Source organism: Alternaria postmessia (genome assembly GCF_024291825.1).
Source record: "Alternaria postmessia strain BMP 2775 chromosome Unknown scaffold_53, whole genome shotgun sequence".
Lineage (NCBI taxonomy): Eukaryota > Fungi > Ascomycota > Dothideomycetes > Pleosporales > Pleosporaceae > Alternaria > Alternaria postmessia.
In genome coordinates, this window is record NW_026260126.1 from 156,670 (window position 1) to 179,101 (window position 22,432).

A 22,432-nucleotide genomic window follows, 5' to 3' on the forward strand; every position below is an offset into this window, starting at 1 on the left:
AAGTATCCATCATCCAAGCGATGCAATGCACAGCGTCTAGACATTCCATACAATCTTCACATATTGCTATGCTTTACTCTCAAGTAGGAAGTCGCTAGGCGGGCGCGCCCGCGGCTACGAATCCATGTATTGCATGCGTGATTTTCGCCATTGGAACGCTTCATTGAGAAGCGAAAGAGGGTACGGTTGCAGGTTGATGGTCGGGTCAAATGAAGGGGATGTTTATAAGTTGACAAGCTGTCCATCTCTATAAACACCATCGTCTTCTGTTTGTTCATGTTTCGTTGGGATGATACCCGGAAATGCCTAGCTTTATCGTGAGATGTTGAGAGGAAGTATGCTTCCGGAGATTACGAAAACATGTGAGCACACTCAGCGCAGGCTTCTGGTTCGCCGAATCGAAGCTGCACTTCGACGCTTCCACCATGGCGGTTCGTAAAGCGTAAAGGAGGCTGTGCACTGGGCATGCACAACAACATCGCTCTTTGTTTGTGCTGTGCAGCGGGCGTCGGATCGCAAACGCATCAGTCGTGGGGTGACATGCTCGTGGTCATGCCGCTCTCTCAGCATTCCTGGCGGCTTGCCCAGCTTCAGGCTGCTTGCCGCGCTCAGCGAACAGTCCTGTCCGCAAGTAGCTACCTCTGGTGAGGTTGCGATGGCCAGTGTTTAGCCTTGATAGCCTGACTCCAGGCCGCGGCACATGTCCTTTGTGCATAGCATCGCGAATGATCACATTCAACAATGGCAGCCGCCAGGAGCGCTGTTGCGCCGTCTAGCGTACACATCTTGTACCCGTGAGACGACGTAGTTGTGTTACATCTGTGGCTGATCATCCACACACATCATCCTCGTCCACCTTTGATGCAGGACCTCGTAGCCGGGTCCGACGTGGGATCTCTCCAGAGCATGCGCGTCCAAAAGGTTAATCACGGTCTTGCTAGAGATAGCCCCCCATCCTTGCCGACCGATCAATGGAAACTTGGAAAGTCAGCGAAAATCTCTGCTGGTTGGCGCTCCACGCTTCGCATGCAGGGCGTGGGCGAGGGCGGGAACCCTGAAAACTCGTTGGATTGGCGGAGATGCGGATTGGTGGAGGGACTACAGCGAACCTTATGGCCGTGCGGCACGTCCTGCGGTTGAAGGACGTCACCCGGCAACGCTCGAGGCGTCCCAGAGGACGCCTCAATCGACGACGAGGAGCAGATGGTGACGATGAAGACACAAGTTTGTTTTTACTTTGTTCTTATTTCATTGTAGGGCAGACGTCACAACGCCGAAGCCCCGTCTATACTTTTGCGAAATCCCCGCGGGCAAATCGCCCAATCATTGAAATCACCACCCAAATCCATCCCATTGTATATACGGATGCTTACTTGCTCGACCATCAAATGCAACAAACAGTGATGACGCGAGCTATGTAAAAACGGCCTCAAACGCGCATAAAGCGAATGGTTCGGGCCAGGTCATGGAATATACACAGGCGACCGAAGGTCAAAAAGGGTAGTCGTGAAGACTAAAAGAAGGTAGGAATAGAGATCGCCTAGGCGTTGGTATCATCGCGCACCAGCAGCGTCATCAGTCATGGCGTCATCAAAAGCAACAGCAGCTGCAAGAGCTTGCTGTTCCTTCGCAGGCGTCTAAAACCAACCGTTGTTGGCATAAGAAGATAGATCAAAATTGTTCATCGCGTTGAAAGCACCATTGGTCTGATCTAAAGGCCATGGGTCCATGGGAACAACATCTTGGAAATTGCTAGGCATCGAGATTGCGGCTGTGTCGGCAAAGTCAGATGAGGCGGTACTCGTCATAGTTGCTGGCGCAGCAGTAATGCTCTTGGCATAGATAGGATCGAAGCCGATCATACTGGACATGGGCGCTGCAGTGGTCATTGGCAACCCGTTCATAGGTTCACTCGGGACGGCAGTGCTAAACCGATACGCAGGAGTATCTTCCCAGAAAAGCGACTCGCTGGCAGCCGACTGAGGAGCCTTGTTGAAGTCCAGATCACCAAAGAGGGCAGGCTCTCCGATTTCTGAGTGCGCAGACGAAGCTACAGTAAGACCAGGGCCGCTCTGTTTTGATTCGCCGCTGTGTGAAATCGGCTGAGCCAACTCATCGTTGAATTTGCTCGGGTCCAGTGGGAGATCAGTAGCAGACCAGACGTGGTCAAACCCAGCGGATGCTGTTAGCCAGTCGTTATCCATGTTTGGCAGACAATCTTGCGACGGCGAAGTGGACAAGCTACCCAGACCGAATGTGCTGTTCACTGGTGTCACGGTATCGGCGATCCAAGGCCACTGCTGGGTTGAAAACGTGTCGCTTACGTTGCTGTTGGGAGACTCGCCCTCCTGTCCAAAGACTCCGGGTTGACTACTGAACATGTCGTTGAAAGCGAAAGTGTCAAGGCTACCACCAACGTTGGGAGTCGGAGGCTTGTTGGAACATCGCTGAGTAGATCCAAACATGGTGTGGAAGTCGTTGTTCGATAACGAAAGCGTGTCCATGGAGCGTGTAGTGGTCGGCTCTGGCTTGCTGCGAGCAGTCTTGTCTTGCGAGAGAGCAGAGAAGGCGGCATGGCCATGTAACGTATGCGGACGAGGGATCTTGTACGGCAGACCGGAGACGTGGGCCGAGTTGTTGTTGCGATGACAAGGCTTGTGGTGGCCGTTTGCGAAGACGGTCAAGTGGCTTTCCGAATGCGTCGCAGTCAACTTGGGCTTCGCGCGAGCATCGTGGAGTGTCTGCCGGGTGGTGTCGACCTTGAGATCAACGTCTTCGTTCTTGGTACCACATAAGCACTTTGCGCCTGAATGGCACTGGCAGCGGTTGTCGTGAGCTAGAGTAACGTCAGAATTGTCAGGGACGGCCAAGCCAGCTATGAGCTCACTCTTCGCGTCGCCTTTGTCCTTGTGCAAGTCCTTGTCCTTCTTGTCGCCACAATCGCACTTGGCGTGGTGGGACTTGGACTTGCGCGCACCGCGACAGTGTTCGCATTGCTTGACGGGACGACCTTTGGGGTTGATGTGGTGCAGATCGCGATCTTCAGGACAATATTAGCACTGGAACGTGGTCAAGTGTCGCACTGTGCGAGCGACATACCAGTGTGGTTGCAACCGCTCACTCGATGGCCCTTGATGCAGGACGAGCAAGCCCATTTCTCGCCATCGATAACAGGCATACCGGGGCGATAACGGCCGAGTGCGGTCGTCGCAGCTGGCTACGAGCAGCTGAGTGGGAGCGTTCCAGGGAGCCAACGGGCTAGAGAGGATGAAACAGGACGGAAATAAAGCCACACGCGAGGTGTGAGCGAATGGATAAAGATACAGGGAAGAATAGTAGGGTTGAGAATATGCTAGTTCAAACGCCAGAGGGTATCTTGGTCAATGGTATGCTGGATTGGGACCGTGAACGCCGTGGAGGAAACCGAGGACGACAGGATGGAGTGGAGAGTTTGGTGAGGATCAAAGGGGAACCGAGCGCAAGAGGCGCTGGCCGAAAGCGTTAGACGGAGCTCCTTGGGTACGACCAGACCAGTATACTACGTGGTGTTGTGCGGGTGAGGTAGTGATGAGAGGGAAGAGAGCGAGCGGGAGGAACAGGTTAAGAGGAAGGCACACGGCGCTGCGGTGCGTGTAATTGGCTGTGGAGCTTAGCGTCATCGGCAAGTGCGCTCAGACCTCGACGCTCGAATCTGCAAGCGCGATCAGCCATCATGACGGCGGGCAATGCTGTTCCCATCGGGTTAGCGCTCGAATCCCACACTTGCATGCAAGCCAGCAGCACCCTCTCACCGCATAAATCCTACCCTCCGCAAGCCCGCTGCCGTCCTGAGCATGATGACCCGCAGGCTTTTTAGACGGTCCACACCGCGACGACGCGAGGCCTACGACGGACGCTGCTCCTCTCCTCTTTGCTGTGCTGGCCTCGCCAGCCCGCCTCTAATAATGCGGGACTCCACGCACGGCATGTTTCAATTGCGGCCGCGATTCGCTTGTCGAGTCAGCGTGTTTCTCTTGCCGCGACGGCCGTAACTCAAAGCATCCGTCGCCCGTTGCCAAGTGGAGATCATCTGTATTGTCTGCGTCGATAGCGTCCAGCACATATAGAACCGGAAGCAAGCCTATCCATTACTTTCAGGTACATTGTCCGCTTGTATATTTCGCCTCAAAAGGCCCGGTCGCAGAGAGCGCTAGGGTGTGTGTTGAACACCAAGCAATGTAACTGTGGGAGGACCGCAAAGTAAATATTAGATCCAACACAGTGTCCAGACCTTAGAACCGCTGGGCATAGGGTTGGCATAATGTTTTTGAAACGGAACCCCATAGTCTTCTCCGTGGGGTATGGTACTTTGTCGGTGTATCGCACTGCTCTTGGTGATCTCGCCCTCGACCCGATGCTGCAGCCAGCCGTCGCCGAAAGTATTCATAGCACGTGTCGTAGGACTCTAGGGCCGCTGATCTGCGAAAGCCTCCTCAGGGGAGTAATCACCGGGTCTGACATGAGGTTATTTCGGTGTCAGCATTATACACTGAAAAGGATACATTAGCCTGATCATGGACGTTTTGGTAAAAAAGCTGTGGTGCAGACGTCCAGCGCATGAATGCAGTGATTCTAGAAGTTTGCACCCCTCAACAGTTTTTGTCAAAATACCGTCTTTTACCAATATGCACATGTTCACTAGAAACTTCCTGGACAGGAGTTAATCGTAGTGTGCAGGTGTTTGAAGTCGGCACTGAGCATATGCACGTGGGAACCAGCGCAAGGTAGATGAACGTGATCGATGCGGTGCAGCAACACTGCAAGAAGATTACAGAAATCTAATTAACCCAGCAGTTCACTAACAAGTGCAATGACAGCAGCCGTCAGTTGCAGAATGTGGGCACTTCTGATGATGGCTGTGCATGGTGCTCCCACTGGCCGTCCCGGAAGCGCGTACGGTGGAAGAGATAATCCGAACAGCGACCACGTCGTCACCGGCCAGTCAGTAGCTTCCGATCAACGCTGCAAGTAGTAGACATTTCGGTGTCTCAGTAAACCTACAACCACCATAATGTTGTTGTCGCATTCACCCAAGTCCACCATGATCTGCTCTCTCTTGCCATGGTCCACGCTAGCGCAAAAATCGCAAAGCTCGCACAACCCTCTTCGTCGGCCTCTTACACAACACGCTCCTCGCGCTTTACAACATCGAACCTCTCGCGCGATCGCGCAACAACATTGACCCGGCGCTCTGGATAACTTCTAATCGACTTCTTTCTTGTTGTCTTGGAAACGACGCGCTGAGAAATGGCTGGCTACGCGGATCCCGACACGCAAATGGGCGGAGGACCAGGTCAATACGCAAATCAGAATGGCACACCACCGGCGCAGCAACACCAGTTGACGGACCCCGAACTGCGCCTACAAGAGAATCTACAGCAGCTGCGTGAGGGTGGAGACATGATGCATCCAGCCGGTCCGCAGCAACCGCAGTACCAACAGATGGCTCATATGGGACCCGCCATGGGCGCGCATCAGCACTTCGCAGGACCGACACGCCCAACGCATTCTCCGCAACAAATGGCGCAACATGTCATGAGCATGGAGGGACACCACGATCCGTACGATCCCAACGACCCGAATCGCAAACGATCCAAGGTGTCGCGTGCCTGCGACGAATGCCGAAGGAAGAAGGTATGCGATGCCTCTTCTTCCCATACAAACATCGCTTACGGTGTGTAGATTCGATGCGACGCAACCAGTGAGAACGGCCCGGAAGCTTGCTCTAGTTGTAAAAGAACCGGCGCGCGCTGTCAGTTCAGCCGTCAACCCATGAAGCGCGGACCTAGCAAAGGGTATGTCATCTTGTTCTCTCAACTTGGTGCGCATGCTCACACTGTTCAGTTACATCAAGGAGCTAGCCGACCGACTCAATTCGCTCGAAAGCCAGATACATCATCCTCCTGCCCAGTCACACAACTTCGATTTTGGGACCCTGGGTGACCAGTCGTTCCCCGACACCCAGAGCCCCCCGCAATTCAAGCGCCAGCGAACTCACTCGATGACGGATGGATTCCACGACGCTTTCAGCCGACCCAACTGGACTGTTCAGGACCGCGGGAATAGCGGATCTGTAGACGCACATGGTCTGCCTGTGCTACCGGACCAAGAATCGTCACTGAACGGCAATCGTCGCACTTCGTTTGGAGACATGAGTCTAGGCGGCAGCTTGATTACTGGCTCCCACGAAGAGATTCTCAAAGCGTACGCATACCTGCACCTTTAACTTTTTACCTGGCACTAAACCTTGATTCAGATACTACAACATCATTCACCCCACACTACCTGTCTTACCACACCACGAATCACAATTAAACCGCCTTACAAACTGTCCGTCGAAGCTACGGGAGGCATTTTTCTTGTCACTAGAAGGCTGCATCCGATCTATTGCCTCGAAGGCTCTGCCGCCTATCGAGATCAGCCTTAACCAGCTGCTACAACAATGCTTTACTTCTGTCGATGCGGCCAACTATTGCCTCCACGACACAGACAGCTCAAGACAGTTTTACAATCATCTGGTATACTGCCAGTCAATGATTCTGCTTGCTGCAGCGTCTGACAGACCGAGCCCAGGCGTCATAGGCAGTACAACAGGACTACTGGGCCGCATCTCAGCCTGTATTGCTGACGCAGCGATCAACGACTCGAGGACATTGGCTGCGATGAAAGAGCAAGACCTTGAAGTATACCAGACAGCACGTCGCGTGTATTGGACTGCATTGATTCTAGATCGCTTCCACGGCTCTAGTCGATCAAAGGACATGATGATTCGAAGGTATTCCGGAACTCTTTCGCGCGGTGACTACACAGCTCTGGGCGAAGTCGGCTACTACCTTGCCCGTAAGTACAAGCTTCTGTGTTTCAGAAGCACTTGACTAACACTTGTCAGGTACTGCCTTAATTGTCGGTCGAATAGCCTACGTGAATCGCGCGGGAAGTGTTCCAAATGTCGAATCATCGGCTCCTTTTGCCTTTTCAGCACTCAAACCTGGGACCGTGGAATCAGAATATCTCAACGGGGCACTAGACGAAGTCAAACAGTCTATCGATCTGACTACTTTGACGCGCAACTCCCCTCCTCACTTGGCGCATCAGTATCTCAGAGTGTTCATCGCGCGACTGTCATTGCAAAACATACCTTCTGCGGAGGTTTTTGAGGCCACCAAGGAACTGCTCAGTAACTTGACAAGCGGCGCGATAACTCCTTTGCACCACATTTTCGCCGCTCTAGTGGCTACGTCTCTTACCGAATTGGCCGACCGAGCCGAGATGCAAGCTGAGGCGAACGCAAGCATCAAGGAGATGAACGACGCGCTGTCGAACGGTCAGATCATACATCGCAGCTCCGATGGTCTAGGCTGGGAAACAGCGATTGGGGAATTGCTCCAGAAGAAGAAGTCTTCTACTCCCCCTTACACTGGTCCGGAGCAAGCCAGTCCTGCACTAGAACCCAACATGGCCGGACTGCAACACCTTGCTGCAGCTGCGGTCGGAGAACGTGAAGGAACTGGCGATAACCGTCCTGGTAGCTCTTCTCAGCAGAAAGTCGACAATGACCTCTCAGCTGCCATGGCTGCTGCTAATGAGGCAGCCAAGGCGCAAGCCCAGGCGACTGCTGCTGCTGCTCAAGATCTGTTCCACTAAGCAAAACAAAACTATCTTCTTCCTGTAATTGATATACCCCCTTTTGTTGTAGCTGGTAGATAGTCTGACGAGACTTACATCACATTATAATCTGTTACGTCCTCCAATCGTCACATTGTCTCTAAAGAAACTTCTGTTACTGAAACAAAGCCTCGTTACTGAAGAGGTTCTCAAAAGGTATACGTGGTTATCTACATCACGATTCTAATATGACCAACAGGGCAAACCTTTGGGGTCTTGGTGTTGACAAACGCAACCCCCTGCTCCCTACATCTACGCCGATTGCGACCTCGATCTCATGCAGCACTGTCTCATTCGTTGACCATTACAACCCCCATTCTCCGCCTTCTATTGGCATATAACGCTTCATCTTCTTGCTTCAGTCGGTCAAGCACGGTCTCCATCTCCGGTAGCAGGATCTTGTCCACGAAAGATTGGAGACCGCCTTCGTGCGTGTCATACCGAGCATCGAGAAGAGGAACAGTTTCTTCTAAGACGGTCGTGAGATGAGCGTCTTCTTCCTGGATTCGTAGTAAATCGTCTGGAGGATATCGCGGTAGAGGTTGATGCGAGAAGTCGATTGCGTCAGCTCTCAGAATTTTCTTAAGATTGCAGCAAGTATGGCGTATTTCCAACCAGGAAAAGATACAGAGCCGGATGAACTCGGTGACGATCCATCTGTTTGCCACACCCTCGGCCGCTCTTGCTACACACTGTACAATCTTTGTAAATTCTTGGTGAGCAGTTTGTCTGCGGTGGCGCTCCCGCCGACTCTCCGAACGTTGGGATATCGTGACGCGTCCTGGTTTCATGGAGGTCAAGACGTTTACAACACCACCGAGCCAAACATCTGCATGCTTACAGAAAGATGTGATGCTATTACATCCATGCGTACTACAGCTGCATTCACAGTCGTCTGTGAGTGCATGTTGAAACAGATCTGCGACTCTGTTTAAAATGGGTTCTGACATCGCTTGGCCTGTCGTTGGGATCAAGTGGGTAGCTGCTTTTGCGCTGATACAATGCAATGTAGTAACCCTCGATCTCGGCCAGCAATCGGCCAGGTCTGCTCCTTTGGAGAGAAACCAGTCTATCATTTCGAAGAACTTGGACACCGAATTAGTCCGGCTAGGGCGATTAGGATAGTACATCATCGCGATGTGCAACGGTGTGGGGGAGTCGTTTCGGCGGCATTCGATATCCACTTTTGCGATGTCTCTAAACCCGGCATCGTACAGAAAGTTCAGAGTTAGTAGTGGGTCTTTATTCCCTAAGAACATGTCGTTGTAGATCATCTTGACGTTGTAAATGTTTCCAAAGGTCGGCCGAAAAGAAGGTAGTAGCTCAAAGCCATGTTCATCAAGTGCACGTAGTGCACAAGTGGTATGGGTGTCTAGTAGACCTTTTGACCTAATCGCACATTCACACTCGATACCATACAACTCCAGGGTTTCTTGGATCCAGGATCTCTGCTCGACCAGATTCGTAAGAAGGATCTCTGCTATGTTTGCTTCTGACGTTTTCAAAGCCCATACCAAGGCACTTTGTAGGTTTCCGATATCTGTGAGACAATCTTTCGTAGCATGTTCGCGCTTTCCAAGCCAGAACTTTACCATCTCTTGATTTCGAGAATAGAAGGCTCTGAAGAGAAGGCACCGATGCCACGAGTCAGACGACTCGCTCTCCCAACCCTCAGGTACTTGTGCTGCATACTTGAGGCCTGTGTCAAAAAGAATCTGGCAGCCGCGTACCCAACCCATCTGAGTTGCCAGTTTGTAGAGTTCAGACCCTTCGTCCTGCTTCAACACCTCTTCAGGGTGGCGTCTTTGTATAAGTTTACTAAACTCCGCTTCTGATCTCAACAATGCTGCTACAGTTGCATCACTGCAACCAATGAAGGAGTCCGGAAACTCATTTAATGGAAGTTGGTTCCAAGGAATTAGGTAATCAATAGGATAGCTTTCTGGTGATATTTTCAGGTCATGCTGCAAGAGATCGGTGACAAATGACACCCATAGATGGTCGAAGCTGCCTACCCGCAAAACAAAGTCTAAGCATGTTCTAACGACACTGAATTAGACGTTATCGATTGATTCCATGTGCGTAACTTACTTGCCACCATCATTGGTATCCGATGCATCCGCATAAGACATGTAGCGTAGTAAGTGATGGGCGATCGATCGATATTCATCAATGTCGTACAGGAGCATATCCAAACGAAATCGTACAGTCAATTCGGCGCAAAAATGCTCTTAATCCTCAGTACATTTGCAAATACTGAAATAAACTAGATCAGAACTTACGTGTAGAAGCGTTGACCCATCTATCAAGCGGTCGTGTGGTGAGGCCTCACGTGTTTGGAACAGTTTTGTCAGCTCTGCCGAGCTATCCATGGGGGGAGGGTCATGACTGGGATTGAACATCCGATCGATTAGCTCGAACGCTGGGGAATTCCTAGAGACGATTCGACGTGCCGACAAACTTGGATTAACCGAAAACGTGCTGCTTGCAATCGACAACGTCATGAAAATTCGAAGCTTCAGCCCAAGGATAAGATAGCACAGTATCATTCCGAAGCTGAAGTTCACGTCGTGAGTCCCAGGTATCCAGAACGGGCAGCTGGAATCATGAAAATGCACTTCATTCAGCGACACAACAAACGGTGTTCGTACGAACTGTTTCTCCTGACGACGTTCACGGCATGAACATAAATTAAGAGGATTTAGCTTCTTTTTCAATCGCAGACGGTCCGTTCGTATTCTTCGCTCGAGATTTCGAAAATTCGTGACATCTTCTTCTAGATCAACTGCAGACACTGTCAATAGCGAGTTAGGAGGATCATGATGTCTCCCGGGTTTGGATCCAACTTGAGAGCGAGAGCCGAATGAGGTGTTCTGAGTAGAAGAACGATCATAGTCCTGGAGGAGGGATTGGAATGATCCCTGGTGTCTTCGGTACCCAGAGATCTCTACGCCTGCATGCTGGTCTATGGTCTGCTCAGCCAGAATATTGGCGTGTCGCTGCTGGTCAAGGATCATCTGAATTCCAGTACTGGTATTGAGGGAGAGCCGATCAAGCTGTGCTTGTAAAGTCGTGAAATATCGTTGCTGCTGATCGCTAGGAAGGGTTAGCTCAGATATTGTTACGACGTATGCGGGGAGGTTCATTACGTTTGCGACGCGAGCAGAGCGGTCTGCAGGCTCTGTTGGATGCTTGCCAGAACATCTTTCCAGTATCTGATATCGCTCTCTTTGAAGGGATATGTCAGTCGTTTGATGACGTTCCTAGAACGTGTCCAGAACCTGACGGAGCCTTTGACTGGCGGGACGTCTCCAAGTCTCGATCTGATCACCTCAATAGCCCGTGCGCATTCTTGGATGCTGTTCCTAGTCAATGTGGTGGATGAAGTAGGGTCCAGTCTTCTGATGATAGTCTCCAGATTCTCAAGGAGGTTCACCAGTGTGTCCAGTTCGCCCGTGATTTGTTCAGCCTTCGTTCTCGCATCTTTGACACTGTTGGTGTACGTGTTCAGTTTATCAAACAGCTGTATGGAGAGAGAAATGACACCAAAGATGGTGCCGGCCACTTCGGCCATGAGGGGCGTACGCAAAGTCAGAAGGTGGGATGAAGCGACAACCAGGAAACTGACAAGATAGTTGTTTCTGCCTGAAGGCGCAGCACAACTATGCGCTCTACCGCAGATGGCCACTCATTGGCGACGATAGTGCGGGGATCGGCTCAGCCTTGGACATTCTCAGCCTTGTGTGCTTTCAGCCTGACTTCAGCTACGTGTCCCCTGTAGGACTATAGACCAAACCAACACGATCGACAGGAAGGCTTTCTTCCAAGCTGAGTAAAAATACATAATATTGTTGCGTGAAACTGTAAAGGTAGGACTGTCTAGCGGATTCCTTCAGTGCGAATGCAAGAGTGACGTCATTCTCTTACACCAATCTCAATTGTGGTGGATAGATAAGTTTCAACGGGACTCGACAATCTACACCTTCCTTCGGTCCAAAGCCAATCTCATGGTCCTCTTACCATTTCACCAAGATGAAAACGTGTTGTTAATTATGTTCCAAGAAGAATGGAGCTTATATGGATACAGATAACGGGCGTAATAACCCTACTCAAGCGACCGCAATACGATTGGACCGAGAAGTGTTCAGGAAAACACACATGTCGGGGCGCACCAATAATTTGAGACGGCTATGACATACTTGCAGTAGTTAGATGCCTGAATCTACAAGTCGAAGATACCTTGGTGAGAAGTAAGGATCCACTACCAGTTATTGGTTCAAAGAACTTGTAAGTACAATCCTACAGAATGGTACACCACAAAGCACCCCCAATCTACCCTGCCCTATCACCTGAAACTACCGATCCTTTGTGCTCGATTCGTTTTCCAGCCAGAGCAAGCCATCTTTTATTAATGAAGAGGAAGAGGAGGAGGAATAAGCCGATGCTCATAAGGAAGACCAACCAATAGAGCAAAACACCCGATGAACGAATTCGCCTTTGCTCTTTCGACGTCGATTTCGAAGCCGTGTCCCTGCCCAATGAGTTCTGGGCCGTCGATGTTTGGTGCGTTGGGTAAGCTTCCAATGAGCGATCCGGCGGAGTGACCTCTGTGTTTAATCCAGACTCGATATCGTTGCTTCCACATGTACGGTATACCGAATGAAGGGAAGCGTGGACGAGGCTAGGAGTAACGGGAAGATATTCGATGTGTGTGGAAAGTGGGTTCGGTCTGTTCTGAACACGTGGTGCAGAAGTAGTGTAGGGAGGCAGATCGGAAGCGGTATAAGGAGGCGGACTTGGAGTGGTGTATGTCGATGGATTGGAAATGGTGTTGGAAGTTGAATCGAGAGTGCTGTAAGATGGCGGGGGATGGTTCGGCTCGTTCATGTTGTTGGTGGACATGGCTGGATTGTAGTTGTATTATGCTTGTGAAGACGCACTTAATTTTTTGTAAGATGTAAGATGAGGAAGATAAAATTGAAAAAGACGATATTTTAAAGAGTCGGATTTCCGTATTGTGGGTTTGCCATACGCTGGTATAGTGTACCGTGGTTGTAATAATCCACCCAGGCATCGCTTGTGGCTGCATATGATAGAGAAGAGGGTCTGTGTCTGACCTACTGGAGTTGATGGATATAATTGTGATAGCATTGTATTGAGAGCTTTACGCCGACGCGCAGTGGCCGCCATCCACTCTCAGGTCGGCACCGGTCATGAACCGACTGCCTTCCGCTAATAAGAACACCGCTGGGGCTTTGAAGTCATCTGGTACGCCAAGTTTTCCAAGTAAAGCGCCGGCCATCCATGTCTTCTCTACATCTGGATCCGCTGCGAGGAGTTCGTCGGTCATCGCAGTCCGAATGTACTGCGTATCCAATTAGTAAAATTCCCATATAATGGGATGCGAAAAACCTTACACCTGGCGAAAGCGTGTTCACCCGAATGCCGTATTGACCCCATTCTTGCGCTAGCGAGCGACACATTTGATGCACAGCTGATTTGCTGGCGTTGTAGGCTGTGCAGGTAAGACCCTGAGATTATGGTTAGATCCACTAACACATCCAACTGATGGAGAAGTCCTTACCCTGTTCGCAACCTGACCCGACATACTAGCGATGAGCACAATTGAGCCACCAGTACCCTTGTCTTTCAATATCCTCGCTGCCCTCTTGACCGATATGAACGCGCCTACCACATTCACGCGAAGCATACGCTCAAAGTCCGAGGCTTCATAATCCAGCGCTGGTACCCTTTGTTGGATACCCGCGCATGCGACCATACCATTGAGTGGTGCACCTCGCTCGTCTCCCTCTTTTGATATCTCCTCCAGGACTTGGGTAACCTCCGCTTCGCTAGTGACGTCGCATCTACGGTATGTCGCTGAGGTACCGAGTTGGTTGGCAAGTTTCGTCAATGCCTGCCATTCTGTGTTGCTTGGTTCTGGGAGGATATCTAGACAAGCCGCATGTCCACCAGCTTCAACCACAGCGAAAGCAAGAGTTATTCCAAGTCCACGTCCACCTCCTGTGATAGCGACTGTCTTTCCTGCGAGGGAGAAGAGTGCTGGTGTCTGTGCCGTCGCTGACGTTGTAGAGGAAGTAAGTGCGCTGGCGACGCTGCTGATGGCTGATGGACTCATTTTACTGTTCGTAGAGTTGGTCTTTTTCAAAGATTCAGAATCGCTGCAGGAGAGGATTTGAATGCCGAGTACTAAGGAACCACAAGGCGACAGCAGCTTCTATGTATACCAGGACCCATGGGGTGCACATCGACGCGTATGTTCCCCACATCTGATAGTATAGTTCCATTTGTGGAACTGGTGGGTTGAGATTTCATCGTCACGGCTTCAACAAGGCGCATGCGTGGACGGATATTGGTGTTGATGGCTCAATTGCGGGACCGGACTTCGCTCAGGGTCCAGATGTTGCCCAGTTTGACCAAACAAGCAGCACTAACCGCTGCCAAGAAGGCCGAAGTCGTGAGCATGGTGGAGTATCTAGCTGCGCGTGTAGCTGCCGAATCAAGAAAAGTATTGTTTATAACTGTCGTCGCGCAAGTCTGAACACGAACAGATATCTGGAATAGATCTCAAAGTCCCTTCCGAGTGTGAATCGTGGATAGAACGAAGAATCCAAATCTACTTTCTCAATCATCAGCGGTGTGTGTATGATACACAACTTTGCTCCTACCCGCTCGAACCTGTAAGTCGAAATGTCGGGCTCCGTTCCTTTCTTACTTATTTCGTGCTGACATTTGACAGGCATGCGGCAACGGAATGCAGGGAAATAGGTAGAGTAGGAGCTGTGTGGATTGCTGTACGACTGTTATTCCGTCCTCTTCGTCCCCCGCATACTCACTCCCGAATACACCGCCTTGGTAACTTCCCAGGGTCCGTCTGTCACCGCATTGCATCGCATCCCACAGTGCATACCCTCGTACCCTGTACCCCAGCTTCCGAAACCACCGTGTTGGGTAAGTAATGAAAAACCATCGATTACAGTCAGGATCCGGTGCCCCTCGGTGCCCCTCGCGCCCTTGGCGTGTGCTACTCGATACACCCTCATTAGGCAAGTTTGGAGGAAACCATCGATTGTCTCTGCCCTTTCGTGCCCTTTTCCACCCAGCCGCATACTAGCAGATAGCGGTCTGACCAATGATCGCTTAATGTAGCTGCGCCCGCTGTGCCCCTTGGTGCCCCTTCATGCAAGCCACATGGAGCTTCAAGTTACTCTATACAGTAAGTTCCGCATCAACCGTCGATTCACGTGGAGACAGCGACAATGCATAATCGCTCGTTCAAGACAGTCCTGCAGGCCGTGTGTGTTGTCACGTTGTACCGCTGCAGGCGGTGTGCGCGCACGAGACCCATAGCGACGAGGCTGAGTGACGTCTTTCTTCCGCGTGCGCATGAGCTTATCGAGCATACGAGTCGTCTCCGGGACCCGCCGCGTTTGCATCCCACCTTTTCGCAACGACACCTCTCTTCCATCATGATACAGCAACCCTAGATCTCTTTTCTTTCCTCTGTTCGCCATTTCCATTGTATTTTAGCGGTTGCTTGTTTACCTGCGCAAACCTCATGTCTTTCCTACGGAACTCGATGCGGCGCTTTCGCCGCACGCAGATACATAATGTCGAGACGATTAAATCGCAGTCGTTGGCAGAGCTTTCCGGCTCGCTGGGCGACCTCGGAACTCTGTTACCGCTTATGACTGCGTTGGTCTTGACGAACTCGATATCCTTACCCTCGACATTGCTATTTACCGGAGCGGCAAATATCCTAACAGGCCTTGCGTTCGGGATACCCCTGCCTGTGCAGCCTATGAAAGCTATCGCAGCGGTAGCTATAGCTCGACAGTTTACCATGGAAGAGAACGCCGCCGCGGGTCTTGTTGTTGCGGCCTTAGTAGGCGTATTCAGTATCCTAGGCCTGATCAACTGGGCGAATCACGTTACACCAATCCCAGTGGTCAAAGGAATTCAAGTAGGAGCAGGTCTATCGCTATGCTTGAGCACCGGAACGAAGCTACTTTCCTCATTAGAGTGGACAGGTCCTTGGTGGGGCGATAACCTGTTTGTGGCGGTTGCAGCAGTTGTCCTCTTACTGTTCACTTTCCCGTATCCTAGGGTGCCATATGCTATGATCATCTTCATAGTGGGCATCTTACTATCATTTGCATCTCCGCAAAGCGAAGACGTTCATGTGCCACGTGCCGCGATTCCCATTCTCCATCCCTCTGGCAAGGATTTTCTGAAAGCAACAACAACCGCATCTCTGGGCCAACTACCTCTTACGCTTCTCAACTCCGTCATCGCAGCATCGGCGCTCGCGTCTGACCTCCTGCCATCACCACCGTACCCAGCTGCACCCACGGTCACCGAGCTAGGCATCTCCGTCGCCGCGATCAATCTCGTAGGTTGCTGGTTCGGAGCCATGCCCGCATGTCACGGCTCTGGAGGATTAGCGGGTCAGTTCAGGTTCGGCGCGCGCAGCGGTTCTAGTATCATCTTCCTAGGAATCATCAAATTTGTACTCGGTCTTATCGCCTTCTGGAAATCATCAGCCATTATTGGTGTGCTTCACAGCATCCCCAAGTCACTACTCGGTGTCTTAGTCCTCGCTGCTGGCGTGGAACTAGCCAAAGTAGGTGAGAGCATCAACACGGACGCTCGCGATCTTCGCGTGTTGGACAGGGACATGACATGGGACGGCAAGAGAGTCAAGGACCTTGATGAGCGGGACAGGAAGGACAGGTGGATGGTCATGCTTGTCACTGTGGCTGCTCTTCTTACCTTCAAGAATGACGCAGTTGGTTTCGTCACTGGACTAGCATGGCACTGGGGCTTTGTGGTTGCGAGAAGGATTGAAGATCGGAGGACTGGACGCACAGAGGGTCATGTATGGAGAAGTGTTGGGCATAGCCGGGATGAAGGTGCTGGATTGCTCGCTCATACAGAGTCTGATACTGTTGCGTAGATGAACATTGCCAAGAACCGTGGTCATTTCCACTAGTTGTCTCAAAACAACCTCATAACATAATGCATCCTGACAGCTGGCTATACTTCACATTCACAAACACATCATGTTAGAGCCAAAGCATTTTGAAGTTCCAGTCATATTCCAGTCATATCAACATAATGGTACGCAAGTTGGCAAGCGGACCATTGTTGGATTAGGTGAGTGTATGTACATACATGTAAGAAGTAAAAAACAAGAAATGCTTGATGAGTGTGCTCAGCGCTTGAGCGTATGAGAAACAGTAGATCTAAGTCTTGAAAAGGTATAAGGCCGATATCAGCGAAAACATCTATCAAAAAAGCCAAATGAGAGACAAAAAATGAAAAGGCGGTTAAGCGTTGTGCTTATGCCTTCTCTGAGATCTCTTGGGCTGGTGGTGTGTTGGCGCCGGTGATGGAAGCGTATCTTGCGGTCTCAACATTCTTCTCACCATCGGCGTTTGAGTTGCGGCTGCTACCAACGTGCGAAGGCTGGTCAAGCCTCTCTTCCTTGATAGCGCCACTGTGTCCACCGACCTCCTTCTTGTCTTTCTTGTCCTTCTTGGTCTTGGGTACACGGACAAGGTAGTAGAGAAGGAGAGCGGCAGCGATGTTGAAAATGACGTAGGCCCAGAGAATACTGTAAAAGAGAGTTAGCAATAGTTCATTTAAGCATGTCAGAGAAGGTTGGCTTACCCAAAGTTGCGCCATACGGTGGAGTAGCTGGAAGAGATACTGGCGAGGAAGACGTTGGTGTCCTCAACGGCGCAGAAGTTGCAGTTTTCAGTTGCTTGGGGGTTGTGCATCTTGCCGCCAAACGACGCTTTCCAGTCCGCGATGTATTCACCGCAAGTTTGGTTCGGGCGAGGGTTGAAGTGAATCAACTCGTTTTGCGCACATTCGACTACACTGTTGGCAAGACCAATAGACAGCATGCCAGACACCATGTACGTAAAGGGCGAAAGACGGTACATGAAGATCCAGAAGCGAGGGAACGTGGAAGGCTGAGCGAGGACACCACAAAAGATGAGGCAGAGCGAGAACATCAAGTTGGCCAAGTTACCACCAGTCTCGGCGGAGTCGAGACCAGCGATAACCATGTGCGTGAATGTAGAAGTGAAGAGCAAGAACATCCACGTAAAGAGGAAGAGCTGGAAGCCACGGAGGGTAACGGCGTCGGTATACTCTGCGTTCTTGTACAGGCCAATAGGGTAGTACCAGCAGAAGAAGATGAGCACAGCCATAAGGGAGTTCCAGGGAAGTTCGACAACGATGTTGGAGATCATGAATGCCTTCCACGAATACGCCTTGGAAGGACGTTCGCGGACCTCGTACAAAGCACGCTGGGTGACGAAGTGAGGCATGATCTGCTGGACCAACTGACCGAAGATTGTCATCAACATGAAGATACCGAACATTTGGTTCTGGAGACCCGTCTGAGTGTTGGGCATCTGGAAGAGCGAGAAACCGATGAAGAGAGCCGAAAGAACACAGAGGAAGGTCTTGGAGTAGATGTACGAGGGTGTGCGCCAGTATTGCTGGAAGACACGTACCATGGTCTCGCGGAGTTGAACAGGGAAAGGAGCGGCAAACTCGCGGAAGGCAGCCTTGTCCTCGCGCTTCTGAGCAGACAAAGTACGCTGGAGAGCTTCAGCCTGGCCACGTTCGGATTTGAGCTCAGCAAGATGGCGCTTGACTGCACGGAATTCCTCAGAGTTGCGCCAGGTCTGGTGCCAGTCAATGTCTGTGTGTGAACCGGGAGCGGCACCAATGACTTCCAACATCCATTCAGCAGGGTTAGCAGCGGGCGGGCAAGGATGACCTCCGTTGCGGACAAAGTAATCGACCAGAATCTTGGAGTTTTCACCGACCTCTCCGTAGTAGACGGTACGTCCACCACGGGCCAGGAAAAGAAGACGATCGAAACGTTGGAACAACATGGCACTGGGCTGATGGATAGTGCAAAGAATAGCCTGGCCGTTCTTCTTCAGCTTGTCCAGAAGATCGAGAATAGCCCAAGATGTTTGAGAGTCCAGTCCAGAGGTTGGTTCGTCCAAGAAGAGAAGAAGAGCGGGCTTTGCAGCTAGTTCTACACCGATAGTAAGACGCTTTCGCTGCTCGACGTTGAGACCTTCACCAGGGACACCGACAACGGCGTCAGCGTATTCGGTCATCTCCAGAAGCTTGATGACCTCCTCGACGTATTCGACCTTCTCTTTACGAGAGACGTGGGCTGGCTGACGGAGAACGGCGGAGAAGGTAAGGGCTTCACGGACAGTCGAGGTGGAGAGATGAAGATCTTGCTGTTGGGCGTAACCTGAACATGACGTTAGCAGACGGTCGCAGAAAGGGAATCAGTACAGGAAAACATACCTGTCTTGCGCTGGAAAGAGTCATCGCGAGGCTTGCCGTCGACCAGCATTTGACCAGTAATAACACCCATAGTGGTACGTGTAGCCAAGCAGTCGAGAAGCGTCGTTTTACCGGCACCAGAGACACCCATGAGCGCAGTCAAAGTACCGGGCTTGACCCATCCGTCAACGTGGTCAAGAATGCGGCGGGGCTCCTTCTTGATTGTGATGTCGTAGCAGACGTCCTCCCATTGGAAGATGGCAGTTTGGCGTTCGATGATGGCAATGTTGTCGGAATCGTTCTGGGCAGTGACGTTACGTCCGGGAACGGCGGCCTCAAGATCTTCTTCAGACTTGCTCTTGGGGGCAGCTGCCTTGTGGCCACGACGGAAGACAAGGACTTCACCCTTGGACTTCTTAGCAGTGATGTACTCAGTACCAACAAGGTAGACGCCCATGAGACCAAACATGAAGGCCCACATGATACCGAAGTTGCGCCACTTGTTCTTCGCATAGTAGTCGAAGGCCGAGTTGATGTAGTCATCACCGTTGACGAATGGCTGTCCAGGAACAGATCCGATAGTCCTGCAGGCTTGTTGAAGGCCAGAGATATCATCGTAGCCAGGACCGGATGGGAGGAAGTCGTTGCACTCAAAGTTTCTGTTGTGGAATTCGTTCACCATGAGGGCCTCAAAACCGTAGCTGACAGGGTTGATGTAACGGATCCACTTGGACCAACCCAACATGTAGCTAGGAGGAATGGCAAAACCAGTGTACATGACGAGACCCAAGATGAGGATGGCGGCGGGTGCCAAAGCCTGGACAAGGGAGCGAGAGCAAGCGGCAATAGAACGGAAGAACATGGACATGACGAGCGTCAATGTGAAGGAAATCAGGATGAAGAAGAAGAAGTTTCCGGGTTCTCGTCGAAGGTTCGTCATGAAATACAGGACCAAGTTGAAGGTGATGGCATTGACAATCTTGTACGGCATATCGGTCAACATACTGGCAAAGGCCTCGGCGGACGGGTGGTACAAGGCGTAGCGCGAGTGCTTTTCGACAATGGGACGTTGAGCGTAAAGGGTCAGAATCTCGAGGGCGGAACCGAAGGCGTTCATTAGGATAGCAAAGAAGAGAAGAGCGGAGCGAGAGTAGAAACTGGAAGTGGTCGATGGGAGGTTGTAGAAGACGGACGAGATGATGAGGGCCATGATGGAGTTGGCGACGAGTTGGGTGACGGTGATACTGGGATCTGCCTTCAAGCGAACGAAACCTCTCCACAAGCAAAGCTTGACTTGCTGGACGTATGAGAGAGTGTAAGGCGACTTCTCACGCTGACCCTTGGCCTTCTGGAGCTGGCGCGACTCCTTGAAGCGCTCGGCAGCCTCGCCACCAATGGGGTACTTCTGCTCGTAGGCTTCAATGTTGCGTAGAAGAGCTGCTCGCTCAGGAGACTCCAACCAGCGCTGCGCGAACTCGTCAGGGGTGCGAGGAACACGGTCCTCGAAGCCCTCGCGAACGATGCGCTCCAAAGGACTGGTCATGGAAGTCAAGAAATCGGCATCGGTTTGACGGTCGGGGCAGTGGAAACCCATGTTGACGAAGAAGGCCCTCGCCTCAGTGGTCTTTCCGAAGAAGATCTGGCGACCCTCGTAGAGCACAAGTGCCTTGTCGAAGAGGTCGTAGGCAGCCTGAGGCGCCTGGTAGATGGCAACACAGGCAGTGGTGCCGTTGATCTCGGTTTCCATGCGGAGGGTTTTGCAGAACTCGATGGCGTTTGCGGAGTCGAGACCTCTGGTGGAGTTATCCCAAGCTTGCAGTGGCGCTCTGCTGAGGGAAGCTTCAGCGATAGTGACACGCTTTCGCTCTCCTCCAGATACACCACGGAGGAAGTCGTTACCAACACGGGTGTTGATAGTGTGAGAAATTCCGTACAGGGCCATGATGACATCGCGCTGGTGCTCAGCAAATTGCTGTACACTGACGCCACCAGGGATGTTCCTTGGGCGACGTGCTTGAGCAGCAAAGTAAAGAGTCTCTCCAACGGTCATCATGGGGAAATGAACATCGACTTCGGCAGTGTAGATGGCTTCACCACGGTAGTTCTTGTTCATGAGCTCTGGGCTGACACCTGGTTGTAGTCAGTAAAAGGGGCTACTATATCACTTCAATTGCGAACGTACCCTGGTAGTTAATGTGCGAGCGTTCGTCAACAAAGAAGCCGTGTGTCTCTCCAGTGATAGTCTTGAGGAAAGTCGAGCAACCAGATCCAGGAGGTCCAAGAACAACCAACATCTCGCCAGCCTCGACCAGACCATCGCAGTGTTGCAGAATGTTAATCTTGCGACCCTTGTTACCCATGACTTTCCTGACGAGTCCAGGTCCATCCAGCCACACGTTACCAACACTCTTTTGGTAATCAGTGTCGGCTCCGAAACCGTGAACGTTGAGGTCGCGGAAAGAAACACCAGCAGTTCGTGTAGGTGGTGCATTTTCGTCGTTCAACTGGAGGTTAAGCATAGCCTTCGTCCATGCTCGTGCATTAAAGTGCTCGCCATTGGGGTCTAGCGAAGAATTTGGTGCTGCGTTGAAAGGGTTCTGGTTGGCTGAAGACATTTGACTTTGCGAGGTAAGTCGTCGGGCAAGTGCGTGAACGGCCTCTTCTCTCCTATTAGCCTCGGCGATTTCGTCCGCGTCGTGTGTGTTGTAAGATCCATCCTTTTGGTCGGCATATTGGTTATTGCTCCTTGGTGGTGAGTTCTCGGCAGCTGCTATGGTTGAAGCATCTGACTCGGCAGCTTGCTCGTTGTCGTTGTAGTTTGAAGGTCGTCTGCCACCCATCTCTGGTGGTGGAACGCCGCCGGATACAGCCTCCCGATCATAGTTGGAGGTAAAGTTCCCGACTAAGGACATGTTGGGCGAGAGATCGCCACTTGATGGCCGGTATTAGTCAGGTGTAAGGGAAACGGAAAGAAGGACAAGTATTAAAAAGGTAGTAGTAGTAGAGGTTGTATGGTAAGAACAACAACGACAAGACCGGGGGATTGAGGTAGGTAATAATAAAGGTAGGCGCAGCTAATGAGGACAGCCCAGGCGGCCCCAGTAAAGGATTTGGTCCAGCGGGCGGCGGACTGACGGCTTGGCTTGCAAACCGGAGACGGATGGCCTGCCTGCCCGGGGCGCTGGGCTTCGCTTGCAGCGAGAACAGCTAGCGTATCCCCTCGGATACGGTGCATACGATATCCATTAGGCTAACAGCCAATCAGAACGAAGAGACTACGGTGACGCGAATTGGACTCATTCTCTGTCCGCCACTGTCGTTTCGAGAATTATCATCGGACAAACTGCGTCGCGGCAGTCGACGATCACCGTTTCCATGC

At 51.5% G+C, this 22,432-nt stretch overlaps 6 protein-coding genes across 6 annotated transcripts; 2 read left to right on the top strand and 4 right to left on the bottom strand.

Moving 5' to 3' along the window:
* Nucleotides 1–1,637: 1,637 nt before the first annotated feature.
* On the bottom strand, nucleotides 1,638–3,155 carry J4E82_007636 (uncharacterized protein; the record flags this gene model as incomplete). The annotated part of the gene is made up of 3 exons (XM_051733880.1): nucleotides 1,638–2,836; nucleotides 2,888–3,040; nucleotides 3,122–3,155. 3 exons carry the CDS (start codon nucleotides 3,153–3,155, stop codon nucleotides 1,638–1,640), a joined length of 1,386 nt encoding a protein of 461 aa, XP_051586405.1.
* Nucleotides 3,156–5,286: 2,131 nt separating this feature from the next.
* J4E82_007637 (uncharacterized protein) lies at nucleotides 5,287–7,683 on the top strand (the record flags this gene model as incomplete). The annotated part of the gene is made up of 5 exons (XM_051733881.1): nucleotides 5,287–5,673; nucleotides 5,722–5,834; nucleotides 5,884–6,243; nucleotides 6,296–6,879; nucleotides 6,929–7,683. The coding sequence occupies 5 exons, from the start codon at nucleotides 5,287–5,289 to the stop codon at nucleotides 7,681–7,683; spliced, it is 2,199 nt and encodes a 732-aa protein (XP_051586406.1).
* Nucleotides 7,684–10,849: 3,166 nt separating this feature from the next.
* Nucleotides 10,850–11,278, bottom strand: J4E82_007638 (uncharacterized protein; the record flags this gene model as incomplete). Its single annotated transcript, XM_051733882.1, has 1 exon — nucleotides 10,850–11,278. The coding sequence occupies one exon, from the start codon at nucleotides 11,276–11,278 to the stop codon at nucleotides 10,850–10,852; it is 429 nt and encodes a 142-aa protein (XP_051586407.1).
* A 1,590-nt stretch (nucleotides 11,279–12,868) lies between these two features.
* Nucleotides 12,869–13,843, bottom strand: J4E82_007639 (uncharacterized protein; the record flags this gene model as incomplete). Its single annotated transcript, XM_051733883.1, has 3 exons — nucleotides 12,869–13,069; nucleotides 13,122–13,235; nucleotides 13,289–13,843. 3 exons carry the CDS (start codon nucleotides 13,841–13,843, stop codon nucleotides 12,869–12,871), a joined length of 870 nt encoding a protein of 289 aa, XP_051586408.1.
* A 1,440-nt stretch (nucleotides 13,844–15,283) lies between these two features.
* On the top strand, nucleotides 15,284–16,681 carry J4E82_007640 (uncharacterized protein; the record flags this gene model as incomplete). Its single annotated transcript, XM_051733884.1, has 1 exon — nucleotides 15,284–16,681. One exon carries the CDS (start codon nucleotides 15,284–15,286, stop codon nucleotides 16,679–16,681), a length of 1,398 nt encoding a protein of 465 aa, XP_051586409.1.
* A 386-nt stretch (nucleotides 16,682–17,067) lies between these two features.
* Nucleotides 17,068–21,965, bottom strand: J4E82_007641 (uncharacterized protein; the record flags this gene model as incomplete). The annotated part of the gene is made up of 4 exons (XM_051733885.1): nucleotides 17,068–17,341; nucleotides 17,398–19,018; nucleotides 19,075–21,183; nucleotides 21,236–21,965. 4 exons carry the CDS (start codon nucleotides 21,963–21,965, stop codon nucleotides 17,068–17,070), a joined length of 4,734 nt encoding a protein of 1,577 aa, XP_051586410.1.
* Nucleotides 21,966–22,432: the final 467 nt, after the last annotated feature.